The 20,619-nt window shown below is 44.5% G+C and overlaps 2 protein-coding genes across 2 annotated transcripts in view; both read left to right on the top strand.

Annotated features, from left to right (window-relative positions):
- Positions 1–14,721, top strand: part of dhx34 (DEAH (Asp-Glu-Ala-His) box polypeptide 34) — a 30,362-nt gene extending 15,641 nt beyond the window's left edge. The window contains exons 8-18 of the mRNA XM_080772227.1: positions 1,460–1,634; positions 2,414–2,607; positions 3,288–3,389; positions 5,250–5,498; positions 6,820–6,993; positions 7,404–7,509; positions 8,806–8,912; positions 9,421–9,699; positions 11,393–11,581; positions 12,877–13,021; positions 14,086–14,721. Of these exons, the coding sequence (XP_080628353.1) occupies positions 1,460–1,634; positions 2,414–2,607; positions 3,288–3,389; positions 5,250–5,498; positions 6,820–6,993; positions 7,404–7,509; positions 8,806–8,912; positions 9,421–9,699; positions 11,393–11,581; positions 12,877–13,021; positions 14,086–14,234 (1,869 nt within the window). The 3' untranslated portion in view covers positions 14,235–14,721. The remainder of the gene's footprint in view (positions 1–1,459; positions 1,635–2,413; positions 2,608–3,287; positions 3,390–5,249; positions 5,499–6,819; positions 6,994–7,403; positions 7,510–8,805; positions 8,913–9,420; positions 9,700–11,392; positions 11,582–12,876; positions 13,022–14,085) is intronic.
- Positions 14,722–17,527: 2,806 nt separating this feature from the next.
- Positions 17,528–19,637, top strand: LOC308321195 (uncharacterized protein; the record flags this gene model as incomplete). Its single annotated transcript, XM_080772037.1, has 3 exons — positions 17,528–17,625; positions 18,356–18,637; positions 19,040–19,637. Exons 2-3 carry the CDS (start codon positions 18,405–18,407, stop codon positions 19,635–19,637), a joined length of 831 nt encoding a protein of 276 aa, XP_080628163.1. The 5' UTR covers positions 17,528–17,625; positions 18,356–18,404.
- Between the last annotated feature and the right edge of the window lie 982 nt (positions 19,638–20,619).

The raw sequence follows: 20,619 nt of genomic DNA, 5'->3' as shown, positions 1-20,619 counted from the left end.
GACTGACATATAGAAACATGGCTTTTTCAGAAAACTGTCAGGATGTAGAAGACATTTTTAGAATCTGATCTCAGGTCAAAATGGGTTATTATTATTATTATTATTATTATTATTATTAGGGGTCAAGCAAGCCCAAAGGGCGTAGAGACCTCTTTTGTTTTTCTGTGAAACTTCCGCCATTTTAGCTGTTTTGGCAGTTCTGAGCTCTCGTTGTTCTTTTTTTGGCCACGTCAAAGAAATCAGAGAATAAAATAGGGTGCATTTTGCATCCCAAAATGTAGTTTATAGTTAAAACAACGACCTCTGCATCCACAGGATGCACTACTGTACTACTGTACTGTTTTTTATTCTAGTTTATTTTCCTAGCTTTAGTCATAATAATAATCATTTCTTCTTCTGTTTTCTACATGAATATAACCACATTATTGATTGATTGATTGATTGAAATATTTATTAACAGTTTGTAGAATTACAGTACATTTTAAGCACAAACTCAATACAGAGACTGTTAACTGTGAGTGGACGACCCAATTAAGCATTACACTTGTTTACAACAGGGTCCACATTGTTCAATTCATCAAAACATTTAGAGACATACAAATAGACACTTCTATGTAGTTAAAGAACAGAACAGGAAGTTAAATGCTGCAATTTTTAAAAATGGCAAAATATAAGTGGGACTCATAAAATGTCCCTGGGAGTGGGGCTCATCTAAAAGACCATCCCTGCATCCCGGGACTCGTTACATTGCAAACCTATTTACGTCACTGAGAAATGGCATTTCATACATGGGAAATTAATGGAGTCTGACTCGGGTTACGGGACGACAGCTCCTTGTATTGTATGATGATAAGAGCGCCCCTCACTACTTATTTTTCTTTCTCTTTTTGGGCTTGACCCCGTCTTATAGCGGCTTGCAGCTATATTTATTACTATTGTTGTATAATTATATTATTAGCAGTGTTGTTTTCGTCGACTAATACGGAGACGAAAAATGTTCGTCGACTACCTTTTTCCACTGACGGAAACAAAATGGAAACTAAATGAAAACTAAAGCTACGACGACTAAAACTAAGACTAAATATACTGACCCATTTCATTAAAAACAAACAAAAACTAGACTAAAATGTTACGAAGGGACTAGTGGACACGAGATCCAGTATAAGTCATTTTACACTTGGTTGCATGCTGAAAATAGCCGATCGTTGTGAGCTTGTAGATCGGCTATTTTCAGCAAGTGTAGAATCGGTCATTAGGACGGCATCAAGGCCCACCAAAATAAAATTTTGTCGACTAAATCAACTGTAGGTTTTGTCGACTAAAACTAGACTATCACTAAAACATTCCAGGTGACTAAAATGTGACTGAAACTAATTGAAAACAATTCAAGAGACCTATGACTAAAACTAAAATAAGAAATAAGTTTCTAAATGTTTTTTCTTTCTTCCTGTCCCTATAGATGAAGAGCATGGACGTCGGGGATCCGCTGTCGTTCGTTTTCATCGACCCCCCTCCGGCAGCCAGTATCCAGACCGCAGTGACCTATCTGAAGGAGCAGGGGGCGCTGGATCACCGCAGTGAGCTCACCTCCATCGGGAGCCTGCTGGCACAGCTGCCTGTGGACGTGGTCATAGGTACTGTATGTGTGCCCTGCCCTCTCCCATAAAAACCCATTCTGGGCCCGGGAACCCCATTTTTGAGTTTTAAGCATTATGTTATGCTTTAGCTGTTGAAGAATAGCAGATCTACAAGCTCGTAGCGCGGCACCCGAGTGCCGCTGTACGAGCTTGTAGGTCTGCTATTTTTTAGAAAAATCTTGAAAATGTGTTTCAAATCTTTGAAAAAATATTCTTTCAGAGCGAGCGTTTTTTTAAAACTCAAATCTTTGCTTCTGAGGGGTTCCTGGAATCAAAAAATGTATGGGCGGGTTGGTGGCCTACAAGCTCGGTGACCTACAAGCGTGTAGGTCTGCTATTTTTGAAAAATCGTTAAAATGTGGCGCAAATCATTGAATATATATTTCAGAGCGAACTAAAATATTTGCTTCTGGGGGAGGTCACTGGAACTACATATTTTCAGATGGGGGGGAATGAGAATTCTGGGGGTCCTTGACATGAAAAAGGTTGAGCACCACTGTAAATAAATAAATTAGGATTTAGAAGCCTTTTCTTTTTAACCCATTCTGAACGGGAACCCATTTTGGTTTTAGCATCATGTTATGCTTTAGCTATTGAAAAATAGCAGATCTACAAGCTCATAGCAGCTTGTTAGGTCTGCTATTTTTGAAAAATCGAAGAACGACTGACATTTTTTTAATCTGATCTCAGGTCAGAATGGGTTAATCAGACCAGTGTGTGTCCAGTGGAAACCTCGTATGAATCTGATCTCAGGTCTGTGTTGGTGTTAATTCCAGGGAAGATGCTGGTGCTGGCGTCTCTCTTCAACCTGGTGGAGCCCATGCTGACGGTGGCGGCGGCGCTCAGCGTGCAGTCCCCGTTCCTGCGCAGCGCGCAGCACAACCCGGACTGCGCCACGGCCCGCCAGCCCCTGAACAGCAACATGGGAGACCCCTTCACCCTCCTCAACACCTTCAACGCCTGGGTGGAGGTCAGTGAGTGTAGCAGCAGCAGGGGCACCTTTTTTTTTTTGTCTGACCGGCGGTTAGACAAACCCATTTATCCCCTACTCAGTCTGTGTCTCATAGGAGATGGGCAGTTCAGAAACCCGTCCACCAGTGACATCATCAATGGTGAATCCAAGTGAATAGGCAGGCTTTCTTTTATCCTGAAAAGTTGCAATGCAAAAGTGGAAGCCATCTCATTCTCACGATAATAACAATCTAAATATATTTTAAAACAAATCTTGGCAAAAAACTACTTTCTGGCCTTGACAGCCCATTCATCCACACAGAAAAGTCCTGTCTGATTGCATTAAACAATGTTAAACTCACCAACATTGCAGCTGTGCGAAAAGCTTGAATTATCCTCTTTCTATCTGCAAAGTATTTTTCCAAGTGTCAGAGTTTGGAAGTGCTTGTTTTCAATAACACAACATTTTGCTGCCTCCTGCATTATGTGACATTTAGAAACAAGTGGTACGCAGGACGGTCGAGTGATTCCAAACTCCACACACTCCATGCTGCTCAATGTTTTGCCACTCAGTCTAGATGAGGTGGGCGTGTCCTGATGGGAAAATACTCTCTATTTGGACTGGCATCGGACAGTAGTGGCCTTTTGGGGTTTGGGTTTTTAGCGAAGGGCTAACGAACTGACCGCTGCTCTGTGCAGGTGAAAGGAGAGAGAGGCGGAGCCTCCAGGAAGTGGTGTCGGAGGCGGGGCCTGGAGGAGCAGCGGCTCTATGAGATGGTGAACCTGCGACGGCAGTTCAAGGTCAGTCAACGACGCACCGGCGGTGGTGGGGAAACCCGCTCAGTCATTTTTCAAAAATAGCAGATCTACAAGCTCATAGCGCTGCACTCGGTGGCGCGCTATGAGCTTGTAGATCTGCTATTTTTCAATAGCTAAAGCGTAACATAATGCTAACACCAAAAGGGCTTCCCGCCAAGAATGGGTTAAGAGTATCAATACTGCAATATCGAAATACTCTGTTACAAGTTAAAGTACACAAGTAAAAGTACTCATTATGCCGAATGTTTCATTTCAAGTTTTCAAATGTGTGAAAAAAATATTTAGAAAATTGCAGATCTACAAGCTCACAATGTGTCGCATGTGTAGATCTGCTATTTTCAAATGGCCCCAAATGTATATGGGGGTTGAAGTTGTTAATGTATGTCTTGGGTTACAAAATCGTGGGATAGAAATTATTTAAAAAAAAAGTTTTGTAATACTATAAAAAAAAAAAAATCTACAAAGTAACTGAAGTAACTAAAGTTTTCAAATAAATGTTGTGGCGTAAAAGTACAATATTTGCCTCTGAGATGAAGTAAAGTACAAATACCTTAAACGTCCTCCAGTCGTGCTCTGTGGAGGGCCTGAGCTTACTGTACACCAAACCAATGATTTAAACCATTACTATTAGTTAGTAATAGCACTTACCCCACCCCCTTAGATAGCATTTCTGTAGACCTAGATAGCATTTGATACAGACTTATAGCATGTTAGGTAGACAGCATAAGTGCATTGTATGTAGTGATAGCACGTCATATGTATATCATAGTAGTATAGATGTATAGCTTATATGTATAGTTTCATTATAGATATTCCACTGTTACTTTCTTAGCTTACGCATGGTTCATGATAAATGTTTTTATGTGATGTATTCCCATGCTGTTTTGTTCTTGCTTAATGTAAATCGCTCTGGATTAAGAGCGTCTGCTAAATGCCTAAATTGTAAATTGTAAATTGTAGTTGGTGTAGTCGGTGCCCGATGACAAGATTCAGCATTCAAGACAAGTGATATGTTGGTATGGCAATTATATACAGCAGTGGTTCCCAAAGTGGGGTCCGGGGACCCCCAGGGGGTCCTTGAGGGAGTTCCAGGTGGTCCCCTCAGCTAAATGATAGTTTGGAACCAAATGGACCCTTATGGGTCTGTAACTCTGAGAGTGTACAAATTGTATAAATTGTGTACATTTGGTTCCATTTGTACACTCTCAGTGTAAATAGAGAACATTTCTATGTCGGCAATGGTACTGTCAAACGCACGTTGGCAGCATTGAGGAATGTGCAGATTATGTACACTAATGTACATTAGTGAACATGACAACATTGTGTCATCTTTGAAAAAAACGGTGACGCTCTTTCTCTCTCTCTCTCTGTGTGTGCCTGTGTTGTTTTTGTCGACGAAAAATGTTCGTCGACTACCTTTTTTCCACTGACGAAAACTGAATGAAAACTAAATGAAAACTAAGCTATGATGACTAGAACTAAGACTAAATATACTGACAATTTCGTTGACGAATATAAACTAGACTAAAATGTTAGGAAGGGACTAGTGGACAAGAGATCCAGTATTTTACATTAGGTTGCATGCTGAAAATAGCAGATCTACAAGCTCACAACGTGTCGCGCTGTAAGATCAAGTGTAATAACAGTCATTACAACAGCATCAAGGCCCGACAAAATTAATTTTAGTCGACTAAATCAACTGTAGATTTAGTCGACTAAAACTAAAACATTCCAGGTGACTAAAATGTGACAAAATGTTAACTATTCAAGAGACTATGACTAAAACTAAAATAGAAATTTGCTGCCAAAAACAACACTGGTGTGTGTGGTGTGCCAACCCAGGACCTGCTGAAGAGCCACGGCCTGCTGGAGTCCGTCGTGACGAGCGCCCCCTCTGCTGGCGACAGAGGGCAGCGCAGGGAGCGGCTGACGGAGCGGAGGAAGCTGCACCAGCTGAAGAGGGAGCACGACCTTGCAGAGGGCGGCCGGCGGAAGGTCCTGAGGCTGGGGGAGGGGGAGGAGGCGTCCTCGGGGGAGGAGGACGCAGAGGGGGACAAGAAGGACAAGAAGGACAATAACATGGACATACAGGTGAGACACAGGTGTCACGTTCTCTCTCCCCCTCAGGGCTCATACATAGTCTGGATTTACGGTGGTGAGGTGACCACCGAACTACAACAAGACGTCACGAGCCGCGGTGAAGCGCAAACCACCGCCACCGCTCCAGCCCTTCTCTCTGTTTTTACTCACAACGTTATTTCAGCTCCGGTGGTCAGCTCACCACCGGAGCGGTGGTCACCTCACCACCGAAAATCCAGACTATGAATAGGCCTTCAGTCTGTGACTCCACCATGGCCACTCCCACATTCATTTCCACCACACACTGCAGTCCCATTTACACACCTGTCTTCAACTCCCTCGTCAGCCCACCTGTGAACACTTTGCCAATCAACCTGCTCCTATAAAACAGGAATCCACAGACGAGCAACCATGACATCAAACTATTAACTGTTTTATAGGATGCGTGCGTTGTACTTATTACATTCTAAAGTCCATATTGTCTGTTGAACAGAGTCAACGAGGGCTGGGTCTCGTCATGCACCTCGACATAAGCGAGAGCGCTCGAGTGCTCTCTCTCTCTCTTTCGCTTTGTCTCTCACCCCAATCCTGACAGCGCACGCGCGCACACACACACACACACACACACACACCGCTGGGCCGGCTCTATTAATGCAATCACGGCGGCCCCCTTGAGCGAGCGAGGTGAAACGCAAAGCAACGAGCAAATATGTGGGACTAACCCCGCGTCACCAGGCTTTTCCACCTCGGAGGAAAAATGTGGGAGACAGTTTTGTTGTGATCGTCAAACAGCGCTGGTAAGAATGTCGGTTACGCTAAAATGCACTAATATTAGCCTATATGCGAGTTTGAAACCCTCCGCTGCGTCTGGAGAGGCGGCGGGGTGGTGCACGTGGCGTCGCTCATAGAGAGCAGTCTCATGTCACGTCGAAGCATATAATATTGCACAGTGTTGATTTGTCAGTAATTGGTTATTGAATGCAGCTTGCGCCCACCAGAGAGAACTTTGGAGGAGGCATGGACCTGAACAACTAAATATTCACAAAATAAGGCCTATAGCGACATGTACTTACTTAGTATATACCGTATGAAACAGAAGACTCTCTGCTTTCATAAGAAAATAAACTAATACTGTAATAATATGTTGATAACGGTGAGGGTTTGACTGTGTTACCGTGGTTTGACTGTGTTACCGTGGTTTGACTGTGTTACCGTGTTTTGGCCGTGTGTGTGACTATAGGAGGTGAAGTTCAAGTTGATAACGGTGAGGGTTTGACTGTGTTGCCGTGGTTTGACTGTGTTACCGTGGTTTGGCCGTGGTGTGTGTCTATAGGAGGTGAAGTTCAAGTTGCGTCACAACGTGTCGGAGCTCCAGGTGGCGGCCAGCGCCAGTCAGGACCTGCCGTCCCGCCAGCAGGCCCTGCTCAAGCTGCTGCTCTGTCGGGGCCTCTACCCCCAGCTGGCGCTGCCCGACGACCACAACGCCACGCGCAAGGACTCCGAACAGGTCAGGTTATGTTTTATTATTATTCTTTTTTGAGTGGTGCAACCACCTACCTATGTGACTGTGAGCACCAGTATGACTATGAGTACCAGTAGGGGAGCTGTTGTGCCAGAAACAGAGAGAGAGATAGTGCTGCACGGTTGCCTGCTAATGAGAGAGAGAGGAGGGAGGGGTGGGGTGGGGGGAGAGGGGAGTTGCACTACTCAGTTCACACGGGTGTGATTTTTTTATAACCCATTTTGAGTAGACCCGAGTGGACGAAAATGCCTTCTAAAATCCTGAGTTTTCTGGAAAAACCCCATGTTTCATTTTCATTTATCTTGCAACGGAGCAGTTCTACATTGCAGTATTGCAACTTCAGTAAAACATACGAGTGCTTCTTCTCTCCCCCCACCACCACCACCGCCGTGTAGATCTTCCACACCAGGAACAAGCAGGGCGTGGTCATCCACCCCACCAGCGTGTTCGCCAGTGACCCCGAGGTCCTCCACGTTCCCGAGGACGAGACCAGAGAGATGGGTGAGCCTTTAGAGCCGTCCACCACCCGGGGCCCATGTCACAGTTATATCGTCGTTATACATGCACTAGGGCTGCAGCCTGCAACTAACGATTATTTTCATAATCGATTCATCTGCCGATTATTTAAACTGCCCACTGTCTATTTGTGTAACTGCACTGTACTGTATATAATGTTTTTCCCTGTATACGGGACCCCCTCTAAAATGAGATGCTGCATCTCAAGGGGCTATCCTTTCAATAAATTCTGACCAAACGATGAATCGATGAATCGGATTATGACACTTAAAATCACCTTAAAAATATATTTTAGGTTATGTTCTAACTAACAAACAATTTAAATTTAAATTTGATTAGCTGCTGATTAGGCTGCTATTCAAATAAAAGACAAACTAATTTTACAAAATTAATTAAAGCAACTCATGGTGTCTAGGCTTATTCTGACTCATACATTTGATTAAAGAATAGCTACACATGTGTCAGTCTAGAAGGAACAGTACTCTTCTGAACTCAAATAGGTAATTTAAAAATAAACATTCAAGCCATGTTTTGTTCTTGATACTATAATCATTATGTGTCACATTTTGCTTTGCAGTCGCTACTCCTCTAAAAACTATGGTTAAGTAGGAAAACACCTACTGTATGTAATTGCAAAAAACTCTAGTGATTAGTTGCCGATTTGATTAATCGATTACTAAATTAGTTGACAACTAATTTAATAATCAATTCGATAACGATTAATCGTTGCAGCCCTAACATGCACACAAACACACACAATAGAGAGTATGCACAGACTGAGTGGCAAAACATTGAGCAGCATGGAGTGTGTGGAGTTTGGAAGCGCTCGTTGGAAATCACTCAACAGTCATGCGTGCCACCTGTTTCTAAATGTCACATAATGCAGGAGGCAGCAAAATTTTGTGTTATTGAAAACAAGCACTTCCAAACTCTTGGCACTTAGAAAAATAATCAAATGCAAGGCATTCATTCACTCATAACGTTTCTATGGTGGATTTTTTATGAAACAAAAACCAGATAGAAAAAGAGGATAATTCAAGCTTTTCGTACAGCTGTACAATGTTGGTGAGTTTAACATTGTTTAATGCAATCAGACAGGACTTTTCTGTTTGGATGAATGGGCTGTCAAGGCCAGGAAGTAGTTTTTTGCCACTCAGTTATGCGTTCCCGCAAGACTTGAATGAATTCTCTCTCTCTCTCTCTCTCTCTCTCTCTCTCTCTCTCTCTCTCTCTCTCTCTCTCTCTCTCTCTCTCTCTCTCTCTCTCTCTCTCCTGTTGCAGGTCCAGAGAGTAAGACTAGCAGCAGACACCAGCTCCTAGCCTTTGTCACTCTGCTGGAAACCAACAAGCCCTATGTGTCTAACTGCGTCAGGGTGCCAGCACTGCAAGTCAGTAGTCTCTCTCTCTCTCTCTCTCTCTCTCTCTTGCACACACACACACGCACACTAAGGCTGTCCCCAAACATTCAAGGTTCGAATGTTCGCTCGTTATGGTTGGCACTCGAATCTTAATTGGTGGCCTTGAACCATTCGTTTTTTTATTTCTTTATTTTAATTATTATTATTATTATTATTATTTATTACACTCTCGTTTTAGCTGCCTGCCAGCAAGCTAACACACACCGGGTGCACAGTGACGCGGCACAGGCGTTGCTGCGCGGCAACGCCTGGAAAAGCGTCAGGCGAGGCGTGAACGCGCGTCGGTGTGCGATAGGTTCATTGAAAATAACGGAGGCGGCTGTTTTGACCCACGCCGTTCGCAGACGGTGTGTGAGGCCCTTTACAGAGACATTGGGAAGCATTTTTGGTCTGACAAAAAAATATGGACAGTTGTACGGTACAGGTACTCACAATTACCATGTTTTGGGGGGCTGCGTCGTGTCCATTCCATATATAGGCTCTGCTGCTGGTGGCCAACTCGCTGGACTGCAACGCCGACTGCACCCGCCTGGTGGTGGACGGCTGGCTGGAGCTGGAGCTGCGGGACGCGGACGGTGCCCTGAAGGTCCTTTCCACGGCGCTCACGCTCCGGGCGTCCTGGGAGCGCCTGCTGCACGTCCAGCTGAGACGGGGCACGGAGGTGGAGGCGGCGCTGGCGGCGGAGGTGGGGACGGTGTCCCGCAGAGAGCTGGAGAAGCTGAGCGAAGGCCTGGTGCGCTTCCTGCTATACACAGAGGTATACCAGCTACGTACTAGCCCTGGTCCAGTGCTTATAGCGAGTCTCTCTCTGACGCAGCGGCGGAGCTACCGGGGGGGTAGGGGGGGTGGTCACACCCCGGCCCGGACCTCCTGGGGGCCCGGGCTGTCAGATGATCGATGGACGATTTTTTACACAGTCACTCACGACTGATAAAACCAGCGGGCCCCCGCGAGTCCCGCATAGGCTCCCGCAATTAACTAACTAACTCCTCTTGCTTCTGAAGAAGTCGCCGGTCGCTTACTCGCTTTCTTCTTTTTCTTTTTTTCTCTGATGTAAAGAGAAGTTTGTGGCAGCGCGAGCTGCGCGACCCATGCTTCTGCGGCCCGTGCACTCACTCAGCACATCGCTATTTCGTTTTTTTGCAGTTGGAATTAAAGAATGACAAATAAAGCAATCTTGAATCTTGAATCTTGACCATATACAGAGCTTATATAGCCTATAATAGCCTACACTTTAACAAAATATCATGTCTGTCTGATGAGAATGTACTGCGCTGCCGAGAGTCGCTGTAAGCGGTCCAGCCAGGGCTACAAAAGTGGCATCACCTGTCACTCATTAGTAGGCTAATCACTCTGTGTGAGGACTTAGGAGTGCATATGTGTGGACTTCCTTTTCTCCACAACGGACTGTTTCGATTCTAAACTCCTTCTTGTTGCTTTTCCCTGTGTGCGATCACTCAGCAATAAGGTGAAACAGAACACAAAGATGAGTAGTAGCCTATTTATTTTTTTAACACGCAGCACCTCTCTCTCTCTATGTCTCTCTCTCTCTCGTGTGTGTGCACTGCTGCGCAATGTCACAGACACAGACGCGATCAATAATATATAGCAGAAATAATAGGCAAAATATAACACTTTCCCTCTCTATCTGTGACTGTGATCAGCTCCTCACACACATAACTCCTCTCTCGTTCATGCAAGCCTGCTCAAATTAGCAGCAACTGTTAGCGTAAATGAATTTTTCCCCGTTCGGGGGGGGGGGGGAGACGCTGTTGGGAGTCAGGTTCGGTGAGGCCCGGTCGTGCTGTCTCACCCCCCGGCCCGGCCCAATGTTGTTCCGCCACTGCTCTGACGCCCTGTGGAAGTCCCTTCCGCAGCCCTCTGGTGATTTTCTCACTCCCGTGCGAGTGTTTACAATTCCCAGCAAATAAACAAAATGACGTAACTACTCATGAAACAAAGCCTGTTAGACCTTGGTAAAAGTCTATTCTCGTAGCTGGGAAGCGTCTCAGGTCCCCCAGCTTCTCTCTAAAATGCACTATTTTAATCATTTCAATAAAATGAATCCAACCAGATCGGCGCAGGCAAAACCCGGAAATGCCGTAGTAGAAGAAATGACTCTAAATTCAGGGTGCATTGCGTTATTAAAATGGCACAAAGTGTTTTAGTCGACTAAATGTCATAAGATTTTAGTCGACTAAAATCTACAGTCGACTAAAATGTATTTTGGCAGGCCTTGATGCCGTCGTACTGTCGACTGTTTTTTACACTTGCTGAAAATAGCCGATCTACAAGTTGTGAGCTTGTAGATCTGCTATTTTCAGCATGCAATCAAGTGTGAAATGACTTATACTGGATCTCTTGTCCACTATAGTCCCTAACATTTTAGTCTAGTTTGTATTTGTTGACAAAACTGTCAGTATATTTAGTCTCAGTTTTTGTCATCGTAGGTCAGTTACAGTCTGCGGCGTCTCACAGCGTTCCAGACCCAGAACCTGTACGTGGGTCCCCGGGCGGAGTCGGACCTCCCCGAGGCCAACCCCAACCTGAAGCCCCTCTTCCCTGGAGCAGAGGCCAAGCCGGACCCCATCAAAGGAGGCCTCCGAGTCACCAACTTCTTCACCTACAACTGTCTGGCTGTAAGTGTGTGTGTGTGTGTGTGTGTGTGTGTGAATCATAGACTGTAAAAAATATGGACAAAGCGTTCCGCGGGTCTAACGTGAACGTAAAATGAAGCCTGTCAGTCCTTGCAATGGAAGTCGCCATCTTTCTAGATCCGTTTTGGCCCAGCTCAGGCCAGCTGGCCCATTGGCTGGCCCAGACAACGAGGCGGGACTTCCCCCTTCTTCTTCGTTGGTTTTTATTTTGACTCGAGTGGGTGGGGGATCCCGTTCATAGACTGTAACGGTAGCCACGCCCCTCAGAACATGCGCGACTTTATGGTCATTCTTTTTATAAATGGGACCATAATTTTCCAAAAAGAATATTATGACATTAGAAATGAGACTTTAAACTAGTGACTTGAAGCAAAAAGTATTCATGACCATGTTTATTAAGGTAATACAGTCTAGGTGAAGTTGGGCCAAAATACATGGACTTCTATAGGGATATGGGTTTTTCTGGGTCCAGTGACAGCGCCACAACAGGCCATTATATGAACTTTCATTTCCTTAGTGGCTTCACAAAATATCTCTCTGACTGCCCCCCTGGTGTGAATGCAAATTCCCATGCCGTTACACAACAAAACAGCGGTGGGAGTGGAGTCAGAAAATTTGTTTGATTGATTGTTCTGCGTTTCTCTGACATGGTGTCGATCAGTGGCGTGCACAGACATTTAGAGGGGCAGGTGCTCGACTGAAATAAAAGGGCACTGTGTGCAGCGCGTGGAACCGGCTGGTTGCCTTTATCGCAGTCCCTCCCCCTTTCAGAACAACGAGTGGCCCAGGAAAATGAATCCCAATGCATTTTTCCCATAGGCATTTCTTATTTAATTTATTTAAAGACCTTTTAAGCGTCGTACGAAGCCAACTCTTGTCGTAACAAATCATGACAACACACAACATTTTTCGGGCCAAACAAAGAATTAGAAAGTAGGAAAAAAACGGCACACGGAACACTTTTTTTTGTTGTTTTTCTTCTTTGTAACCGAGTGCCGCGCTTGTAGGTCTGCTATTTCTGAAAAGTCGTGAGGATGTGGTGCAAATCTTTGCAATATATATTCTTTCAGAGCGAACGTTTTTAACTAAAATCTTTGCCTCTGGGATGGGGGGTCCCTGGAACAACATATTTTCAGATGGGGGCGGTCGGCGGCCAAATACAGATCATTTCTGTGGGGGTCCTTGACATGAAACATTGATCGCACCACTGATACAGAAACATGAGGGTATTTCAGAAAATAAAACTAAAACTAAGAATCATAATAATTTCCCGACAGGACTCGAGGGACCTGTACAGCGAGTGCCTGCGTTCGTTCTGGACCTGTCCTCACTGTGGCCTCTACATGCCTCTGACGCCGCTGGAGAGGATGCAGCACGAGGCCTCCTGCGGGCCGCCGGGGGAACTGCAGGCGCCAGACAACGGTGAGAATAATCAGCTCTGTGATGATGATGATGAGCCTCAGCCTTGTGATTTATAGATTACAAATACACGTTCAGAGTGTTATATTATACTATTGAAAAATAGCAGATCTACATCTACATCAGATCTCATAGCGCGGCACCGAGTGCCGCACTATGAGCTTATAGGTCAGCTATTTTATTTTATTTTAATTGTGGCTCAAATCTGGAATGTATATTTACTTTCAGGGCGTTTTAAATCAAATCTCTGCTTCTGGGTAAGGTCCCCTGGAACTACGTGTTTTCAGATGGGGGGGGGGGGGGGGTCCGCAGCCTCTTGACATGAGAAAAAGGTTGAGCACCACTGACAGAAACATGGGTTTAGCACCACTGACACAGAAACACCACTGACACAGAAACATTGGTTTTTCAGAAAACTGTCATGAGAGAGAGACATTTTGTAGAATCGAATCGTCCTCGGGTCTAAATGGGTTAAATTCAGCCCACAATTAGACGAGCTAGAAAGTAAGATATTCTATTTTGCCTTTATTGATATATTCACAGTAGTGAATATATCACTACTGTGATTTATACGGCCTTGACCGCTCGGCCGGGCCAGGCCGGTAAGCCACTTCTACTTGGGGGGGTCTCCCGACATCTATATATGCCATCTATTCAAGTATGGGTTTTTTTGAGTGCTGCAACCACTGCAAGGAACAGCAATGTCCCTATGCTTAGAGTACCAGTAGGGGCAAAAGTGGCGCTGTTGTGCTAGAAACAGAGAGAGAGAGAGAGATAGTGTTGCACCTGTTGCCTGCTAATTACAGAGAGAGGGAGAGGTGTCTGCTAAATGCTAATTCCCCCCCACACAGTAACTCTGTCATTTCTCGACCGTATCGGACGTGGGGGCGGCTCGCCGGGAAACCGGGCTGGCACCCTGGGCGCGTTCCTGTGGGGTCTGGAAGTTCCCGGGGGACTCACCGGGGACCCCCACACCACTCCGTTCACACGGGTGTGATTTTCTTTTTTTTATTGAATCTGAGATCCATAATTTATTTTCTTCGTCGTTCACGTTTGTGTATTTCCAGAGCCCGACGACATGAAGGCCAGCTCGTCGTCCTCGTCCAGCCTGACCAGGCTGTACCACTGTGACGTCTGCGACGAAGACTTGACTCTCACCTCCACGGAGATCCTCAAACATAAGAAGAAGCACATGTATTCTTCTAACCGCTCCTGAAATGCCAAGGGCTCAACCTTGACTCGAAAGACTCTGAAAGCTTCGTTCAACTATGAGACTGATGACCATTTCCCAGTCTTTATTGCAAAGATATTGGTGGCGACAGTTAAAAACTAGAACTGCACTCTGTCGAGTGCATACTTGCTTGTTGCACACCAGTAGGCCATAAATGGCCAACTAGTGCGCAAGCAGAGCACGTAAGTATATATATTTCTTACGTCATCATTGAGAGCTAGTCATACATATACTATATACATAGGCTATGTAATTTGTAAGTTGATTAGCGGTATACTGTGGTTACTTTGTGCCAAAAACCGTTCCAGCCAACCCGCCACTTTTGATGCGTATGCAAATAAAACAGCAAATTGTGCCTGATTTGCTGGGACCAGATTACATACATGACCATATTTCTTACGTCACCATTGAGAGCTAGTCATACATATACTATATATATGTAATTTGTAAGTTGATTAGCGGTATACTGTGGTTACTTTGCGCCAAAAACCTTAAATAAATTAATAATTAATAATAAAATTAATTAATAAAACTTTGGTTTTATGTATTTGGCCAGTGGCCACGAACCATCATCTGAAAATGTTTTGTGGCAGGGACCCCCGGATAGAAGATTTGTGTTAAAAAGAATAATACTCAAAAATTGCAGATGTACAAACTTTCAGCACGGCACAGCTCTGAGCTTGCATATCTGCTATATATCTGCTATTTTTGAAAAGCCAGAGTATGAATAAACAAATAATGATGATGCTGTATGAACACGTTTAGCTGGGGACCCCCTTGAACCCCCCCCCCCCCCCCCCCCCCCCCCCCGTTAGGATGGGTACATGCAGAAGGCAAATTCTACATTTAACGTACAGTAGGAAATGCCCTCAAAAACTAAAGAGGACAAAATATTATAATATAACCATTAAGACTTGCCCATCTTATCTGAATATTGAGACGCCGTGCTCACTTAAGTTTCACAATAGATGATATCCAATTAATCCTTTCACGCCCTCTGCAACACTTCCTCAAGAAGGTGATAGTTATCTGTATCTGTTATTCTCTGTTATGTAAGCTGCCAAGTCGCGTGTGAAACGACAAATTCCTACTGAAACCACTTCTATTTTCACAGGTTGATAATCAAATTAGTTTGATACTTATCGTCTCTGGAACTGTCACAAGGACATACCAAATAATTATTGGTATGTGCTTCCGTATACCTGCAGTCTGCAGAATGCAAATGAGTTGACACAGCAGGTTTAGAATGCTCGGAAACAGTGCGACAGGAATGAGGAACCTACAGAGTACAGTATATAGCTCATACATAGTCTGGATTTTCTCGATAGTCAAGGTAATTTACAGTTCTCTCCTTTGCTTTCACAGCAAAGGAGAGAACTCAATCTTGAATTACTTGTTCTAATAGGACATGCCTGTAACGAGACAAGAGTACTGTACATACTGTACATTTTCTGCATTCATTCTCATGTACTGCATTACTGTATTGCACTCTGGCTAGACGCCACTCTTCATTTCATTGTCAAAGTATTTGTATACTATGTGCATTGACAATAAATTGAATCTAAAAAAAAAGGAGAGACATCAGTAACATGAGCACTTGAGCAGATGTGCTTGTGCGCTGAAGAGTAGGGACGGCATTTCATAGTTCCTGTCACCTTTAGTACTTAACCTTTTTGTTTATTACCTTTTCTTTTTTGGCCTTCACTATGACCGTCCTGCCCTCATGTTGTACATAATGGCACGAAGCCCCTGCCTCCCATTCTCTATATGATGACACAAAGCGCCACCCTAATTTGTGACAAATCAAATTCATTTAACTTCATAGCCTTTGTCAAAAGGCTCATGGAGAGTAACTCCCATCCAATCAAGCCTGAGTGAGTGGCAGCTTGTCCATTGGCCACGCACAGGTGTCGGAGGCTATATAAGTAGACCTGTCCTGCACTCAATCCCCCATTCAAGCTGAGAAGATCACCACACCAGTGCTGTGTCTTGTCTACCAACCTCCAGAACACCATCTCTCTCTCCAGTCTCCACCCAATCTGCTCATAAAGCATACTACAAGGCCCACGTACGTCTCAGACCATCGTAGACCTCATTTTGACTCATTTACATAACCGTAAACACGTGACAATCAAATGCAGATCTCTGAAACTACTCCAGTGACGCCCGTTCAGCTGCTCTTGAGAGAATGGACTGGGCAAGATGTTCTAAATGGCACCTCGGCCGAACAAGACCTGGTCATTATTCAAAAGAAACTGCATTTTTATCTGTACTTATATAGCGTTGCACCGACACAAGTGGTAAGGGTCAATTAAAGCCTGTACTGAACCTTCGATGACGGGAGAACTCTTTGGTTTAAAGCAATAATACTCGGAAAACAAAAACCGAAATGAGCAACTACCTGAACATTTGCAGGAAACAAAATGTAGTAAACAACCTGGTCACTATAAAGACAAAAAGAACGTCATAAATCAGAACATTGAAGCAAACGGGGGGGGGGGGGGGGGGGGAAACACAAACTCTGGGAGGCAATTAACCAATTGGGCTGTAGCAATACAATTCTGACGAAATCTACAAGTTTCAGCATTATTTCAGGTGGCTCGCTCACCACTGACAAACTAGTTGCTAGTTGTTTTTTTATCCCACGATTTTGCAACCCATTTCTTTCACCCAGTGTCAATCCTGGGCGCTACACTGACCTCATGCGTCCTTCTATGCATGAGGAGTCCAACCTGCTTCTTTTCACCTGACCGAGAGAGAGCCTTACGGGGCATGTTCCCTGGGCCACCAGCCAAAAAAAGCTTACCATGATCTTTTTTTTAATTAATCTTTATTTACCCAGGGAAGTAGCTGAGCACAGGTTCTCATTTTCAGCAACGCCCTGCACATAGAAACACAGCCTTACCAGCATTCCATCACAGTATGAATGATCAAACTACAATCACTTTCAGTTCAGCACAGCTGATCGAGGTGTGGGTGTCAACTGTCCACTGTCTCGTTGGCACTCGTAAATGTTACTTGCATCAAGGCAATTATGTTGTGTTTCTGCAGGATCTGAACAGTTATTTATTTTAATGAACACATAGTGTTAATCCTGGCCTGCATTCCACAAATTGCTTGTTTAAACTGTTAGGTTGTTCAAAGGCTGCAGCTTCCGAAGACCTGTGAAACAGCATTTCCACAGGTGTCTAGTAATTAAACTTTTCAGTCCTTCAGTCCTGCCCCCATTCTCTATGATGACACAAAGCTCTGCCCTCATTTTCTAAACCTCCGTGCCAGACGCTCTTACTATAATGTCTTGCCATTTGTGTCACATAATATGACAAGGAACTCAAGAAGCTCCTGAAGAACTGAATCCAGAACATTTTGACTCCAGGTAAGAATGTTGTTTTTTTTTTCTTGTGTTTGTGTTTGTTTTTACATGTTAGTAGTAGTCAAGTAATGTGCAAAGCTTATAGAGTAGTAGCCTCGGAAACCCAGACGTTTTATTTCAATAGAGTAGAAGTTCTTATGCGTAACGTGCATGCATACCAGGCCTGTCACAATTATTACATAATCGACTAAACCCAATTATTTGAGATAATCCCAATAATTTTTTGCATAATCGTAAAAAAAAGAAAAATACGCAGAAATAGCAGATGTACAAGCCACCACTTCTTGACCCATTGTAAGCTTGTAGATCAGCTATTTCTGTTTTTGAATGCCGTACAACCATGGTTGTTTTTCACCACCTGTGCGCAAACTAACACACAAACACATAGCACTTACCCTACCCCCTTAGATAGCATTTCTGTAGACTTAGATAGCATTTGATACAGACTTATAGCATGTTATGTAGACAGCACTATAATTGCATTGTATGTAGTCATAGCACGCTATAGTACATATGTATAGCATAGTAGTATATATGTATAGTTTCATTATATAGATATTCCACTGTTACTTTCTTAGCTTACGCATGTTTCATGATAAATGCTTTTATGTGATGTATTCCCATGCTTGTTTTTGTTCTTGCTTAATGTAAATCGCTCTGGATTAAGAGCGTCTGCTAAATGCCTAAATTGTAACACACACGCACATATTAACTGAATATATGGTGATTTCAGGTGTGCCAGACAGTACAGTACCGTACCGTACAGTAGAGGGACCCCCCACATGGGTAACGTGCCGTGGCACCCTGGCCCTGATCCTGTGGGTCCGGAGCTTCCGGGTCTCCGCCGGAGACACACATCCGAAGTTGCACCGCTCAGCGTAGAAAGTGCGGACGTCGTGGCCATCGGTACCAGTGCCACAGTCGATTCGTTGCTTCCGGACCACCCCGACGCAACTGATCGCCAGTGCATCATTACAATCAGCAACCATAGTTTGCATACACTCTACAATCCCAGGTATCTGTTTATTTTGTATTATTATTAAAGTAATTTCCAATCCTTTTTTATTAATGATTAGAAGTCTGGAGCTCCTCTGGTGGAGTTGTTGCCCCTGTGACCCTACTACGGATAAGTGGTTGAAGATGGATGGATGGATTATTATTAGTGTTTTCATCAGTTCCTCCGTCATTTAGGGTCTCCCGGGATGACAATTGCTGTCCCCTAGTCCCCATATTTAACCTCAAATTCAGTTATTGTAATACATAATTATGTTCCCCGACTCTAAACATTTTTGTTATTTTGGAAATGGGGTCAAAATGGTAAATTATATTTGCCGACACCATATTTTTATCCTCAAAATTACGCCTCTGCCTCTAACGTTCTTTTTTTTTCTTCCCCCATTTCCCACTATTAATGAAGGTCGTATGTTAACAGTGGAGGTTGCACCAAGTCTTTGCCATGTGAACTCCCCCCCGGACACGAGTGCACGCTGGCGTTCCAGAAGAGAGAATTCAGAAGAGGCTCCTGCGGTGTCGTCGCCTACGAGCTCCATCCGTCCACGCTGACCGCCTTCCCCGGCGGATGCACCAAGCAGGTGGCGTACATGTTCAACGTGCCCTTTGACTACAACATGTACAAGAACTACCACACGGGGGGGATCTTTGACAAGGACAAACTGTGCGATAAAGAACTTTGGGGCGAGATGCTGTGCTGTGAGAACAACGAGGAGTTTACGAGAGCCAAGGGAGGCAAGGAGTCCTCTCACTCACAGGGTGGTTTTAAAGTGGTCGCCACTATGACAAACAAGCCCATCAGTGTCTGCACTGTGAAAGTCTATGACAGCTCCCGGGTCATAGAGAACCGAAGTCCTGTCGTAAGTCCCCGAGGATACCGCCGGGTTCTTGCCTGGTTTGCGGAAGTAATTGTTCGAGTTAAAGGGGGAGGGGAGGAGGAGGAATCGCGAGCTGTCCGACACACAGAAGACACAGAAGAGGAGACAGAAGACTCCGAGAACTGAGAAGACACGCGTCTCTTATGTGTGAGCGGAGCCTTGTATAGCCAGGTTGTACTAGCTAGATCCTCATTGGTGGAGGCTTTGTTTGATTTTTTGTTTGATTTGTTGGTTCTTTGTATTACACGACTACTCCTCAATATTACCGTGCATGTGTAGTGTACTGTGTAGTATTCTTAAAGATATATAAGAATATAATAATAAAAGCACATTATAGGTCACTTGTGTACCGAATCATTATTATTATAATTATTATTCATACAATCCTTCTTTCCCTAACATCTCATCCCAAATCCATCTTATAGGTGCCCGGTTGCAATTAAAAGTCCTTTAGTCTTATATCTATAATATTATATATTTGGTCCTGGTGGAGACGACAAAGTTCTTCAAATCAAAGACATTCCACAAATGCTTGTTTAAACAGCGTTTTATAGGTGGTTCTTAAAAATGTCCACAGATGCTGTTGCTTCCGAAGACCTGTGGAACGGCATTTCAGAGTTTCTGTCACCTTTAGTACTTTTTGTTGATTGTCTCCACCAGGCCGAAGGCATGGGGAGAGAGGATGTTTTGTTGTCTCCACCAGGCCGAAGGCATGGGGAGAGAGTATGTTTAGTTGTCTCCACCAGGCCGAAGGCATGGGGAGAGAGTATGTTTTATTGTCTCCACCAGGCCGAAGGCATGGGGAGAGAGTATGTTTAGTTGTCTCCACCAGGCCGAAGGCATGGGGAGAGAGGATGTTTTGTTGTCTCCACCAGGCCGAAGGCATGGGGAGAGAGTATGTTGAGTTGTCTCCACCAGGCCGAAGGCATGGGGAGAGAGTATGTTTTATTGTCTCCACCAGGCCGAAGGCATGGGGAGAGAGTATGTTTTGTTGTCTCCACCAGGCCGAAGGCATGGGGAGAGAGTATGTTTTGTTGTCTCCACCAGGCCGAAGGCATGGGGAGAGAGTATGTTTTATTGTCTCCACCAGGCCGAAGGCATGGGGAGA

The sequence above is a fragment of the Protomyctophum bolini genome (assembly GCF_963924005.1).
Source record: "Protomyctophum bolini genome assembly, chromosome: 9".
Lineage (NCBI taxonomy): Eukaryota > Metazoa > Chordata > Actinopteri > Myctophiformes > Myctophidae > Protomyctophum > Protomyctophum bolini.
This window is presented reverse-complemented; position numbering and strand designations above follow the sequence as displayed.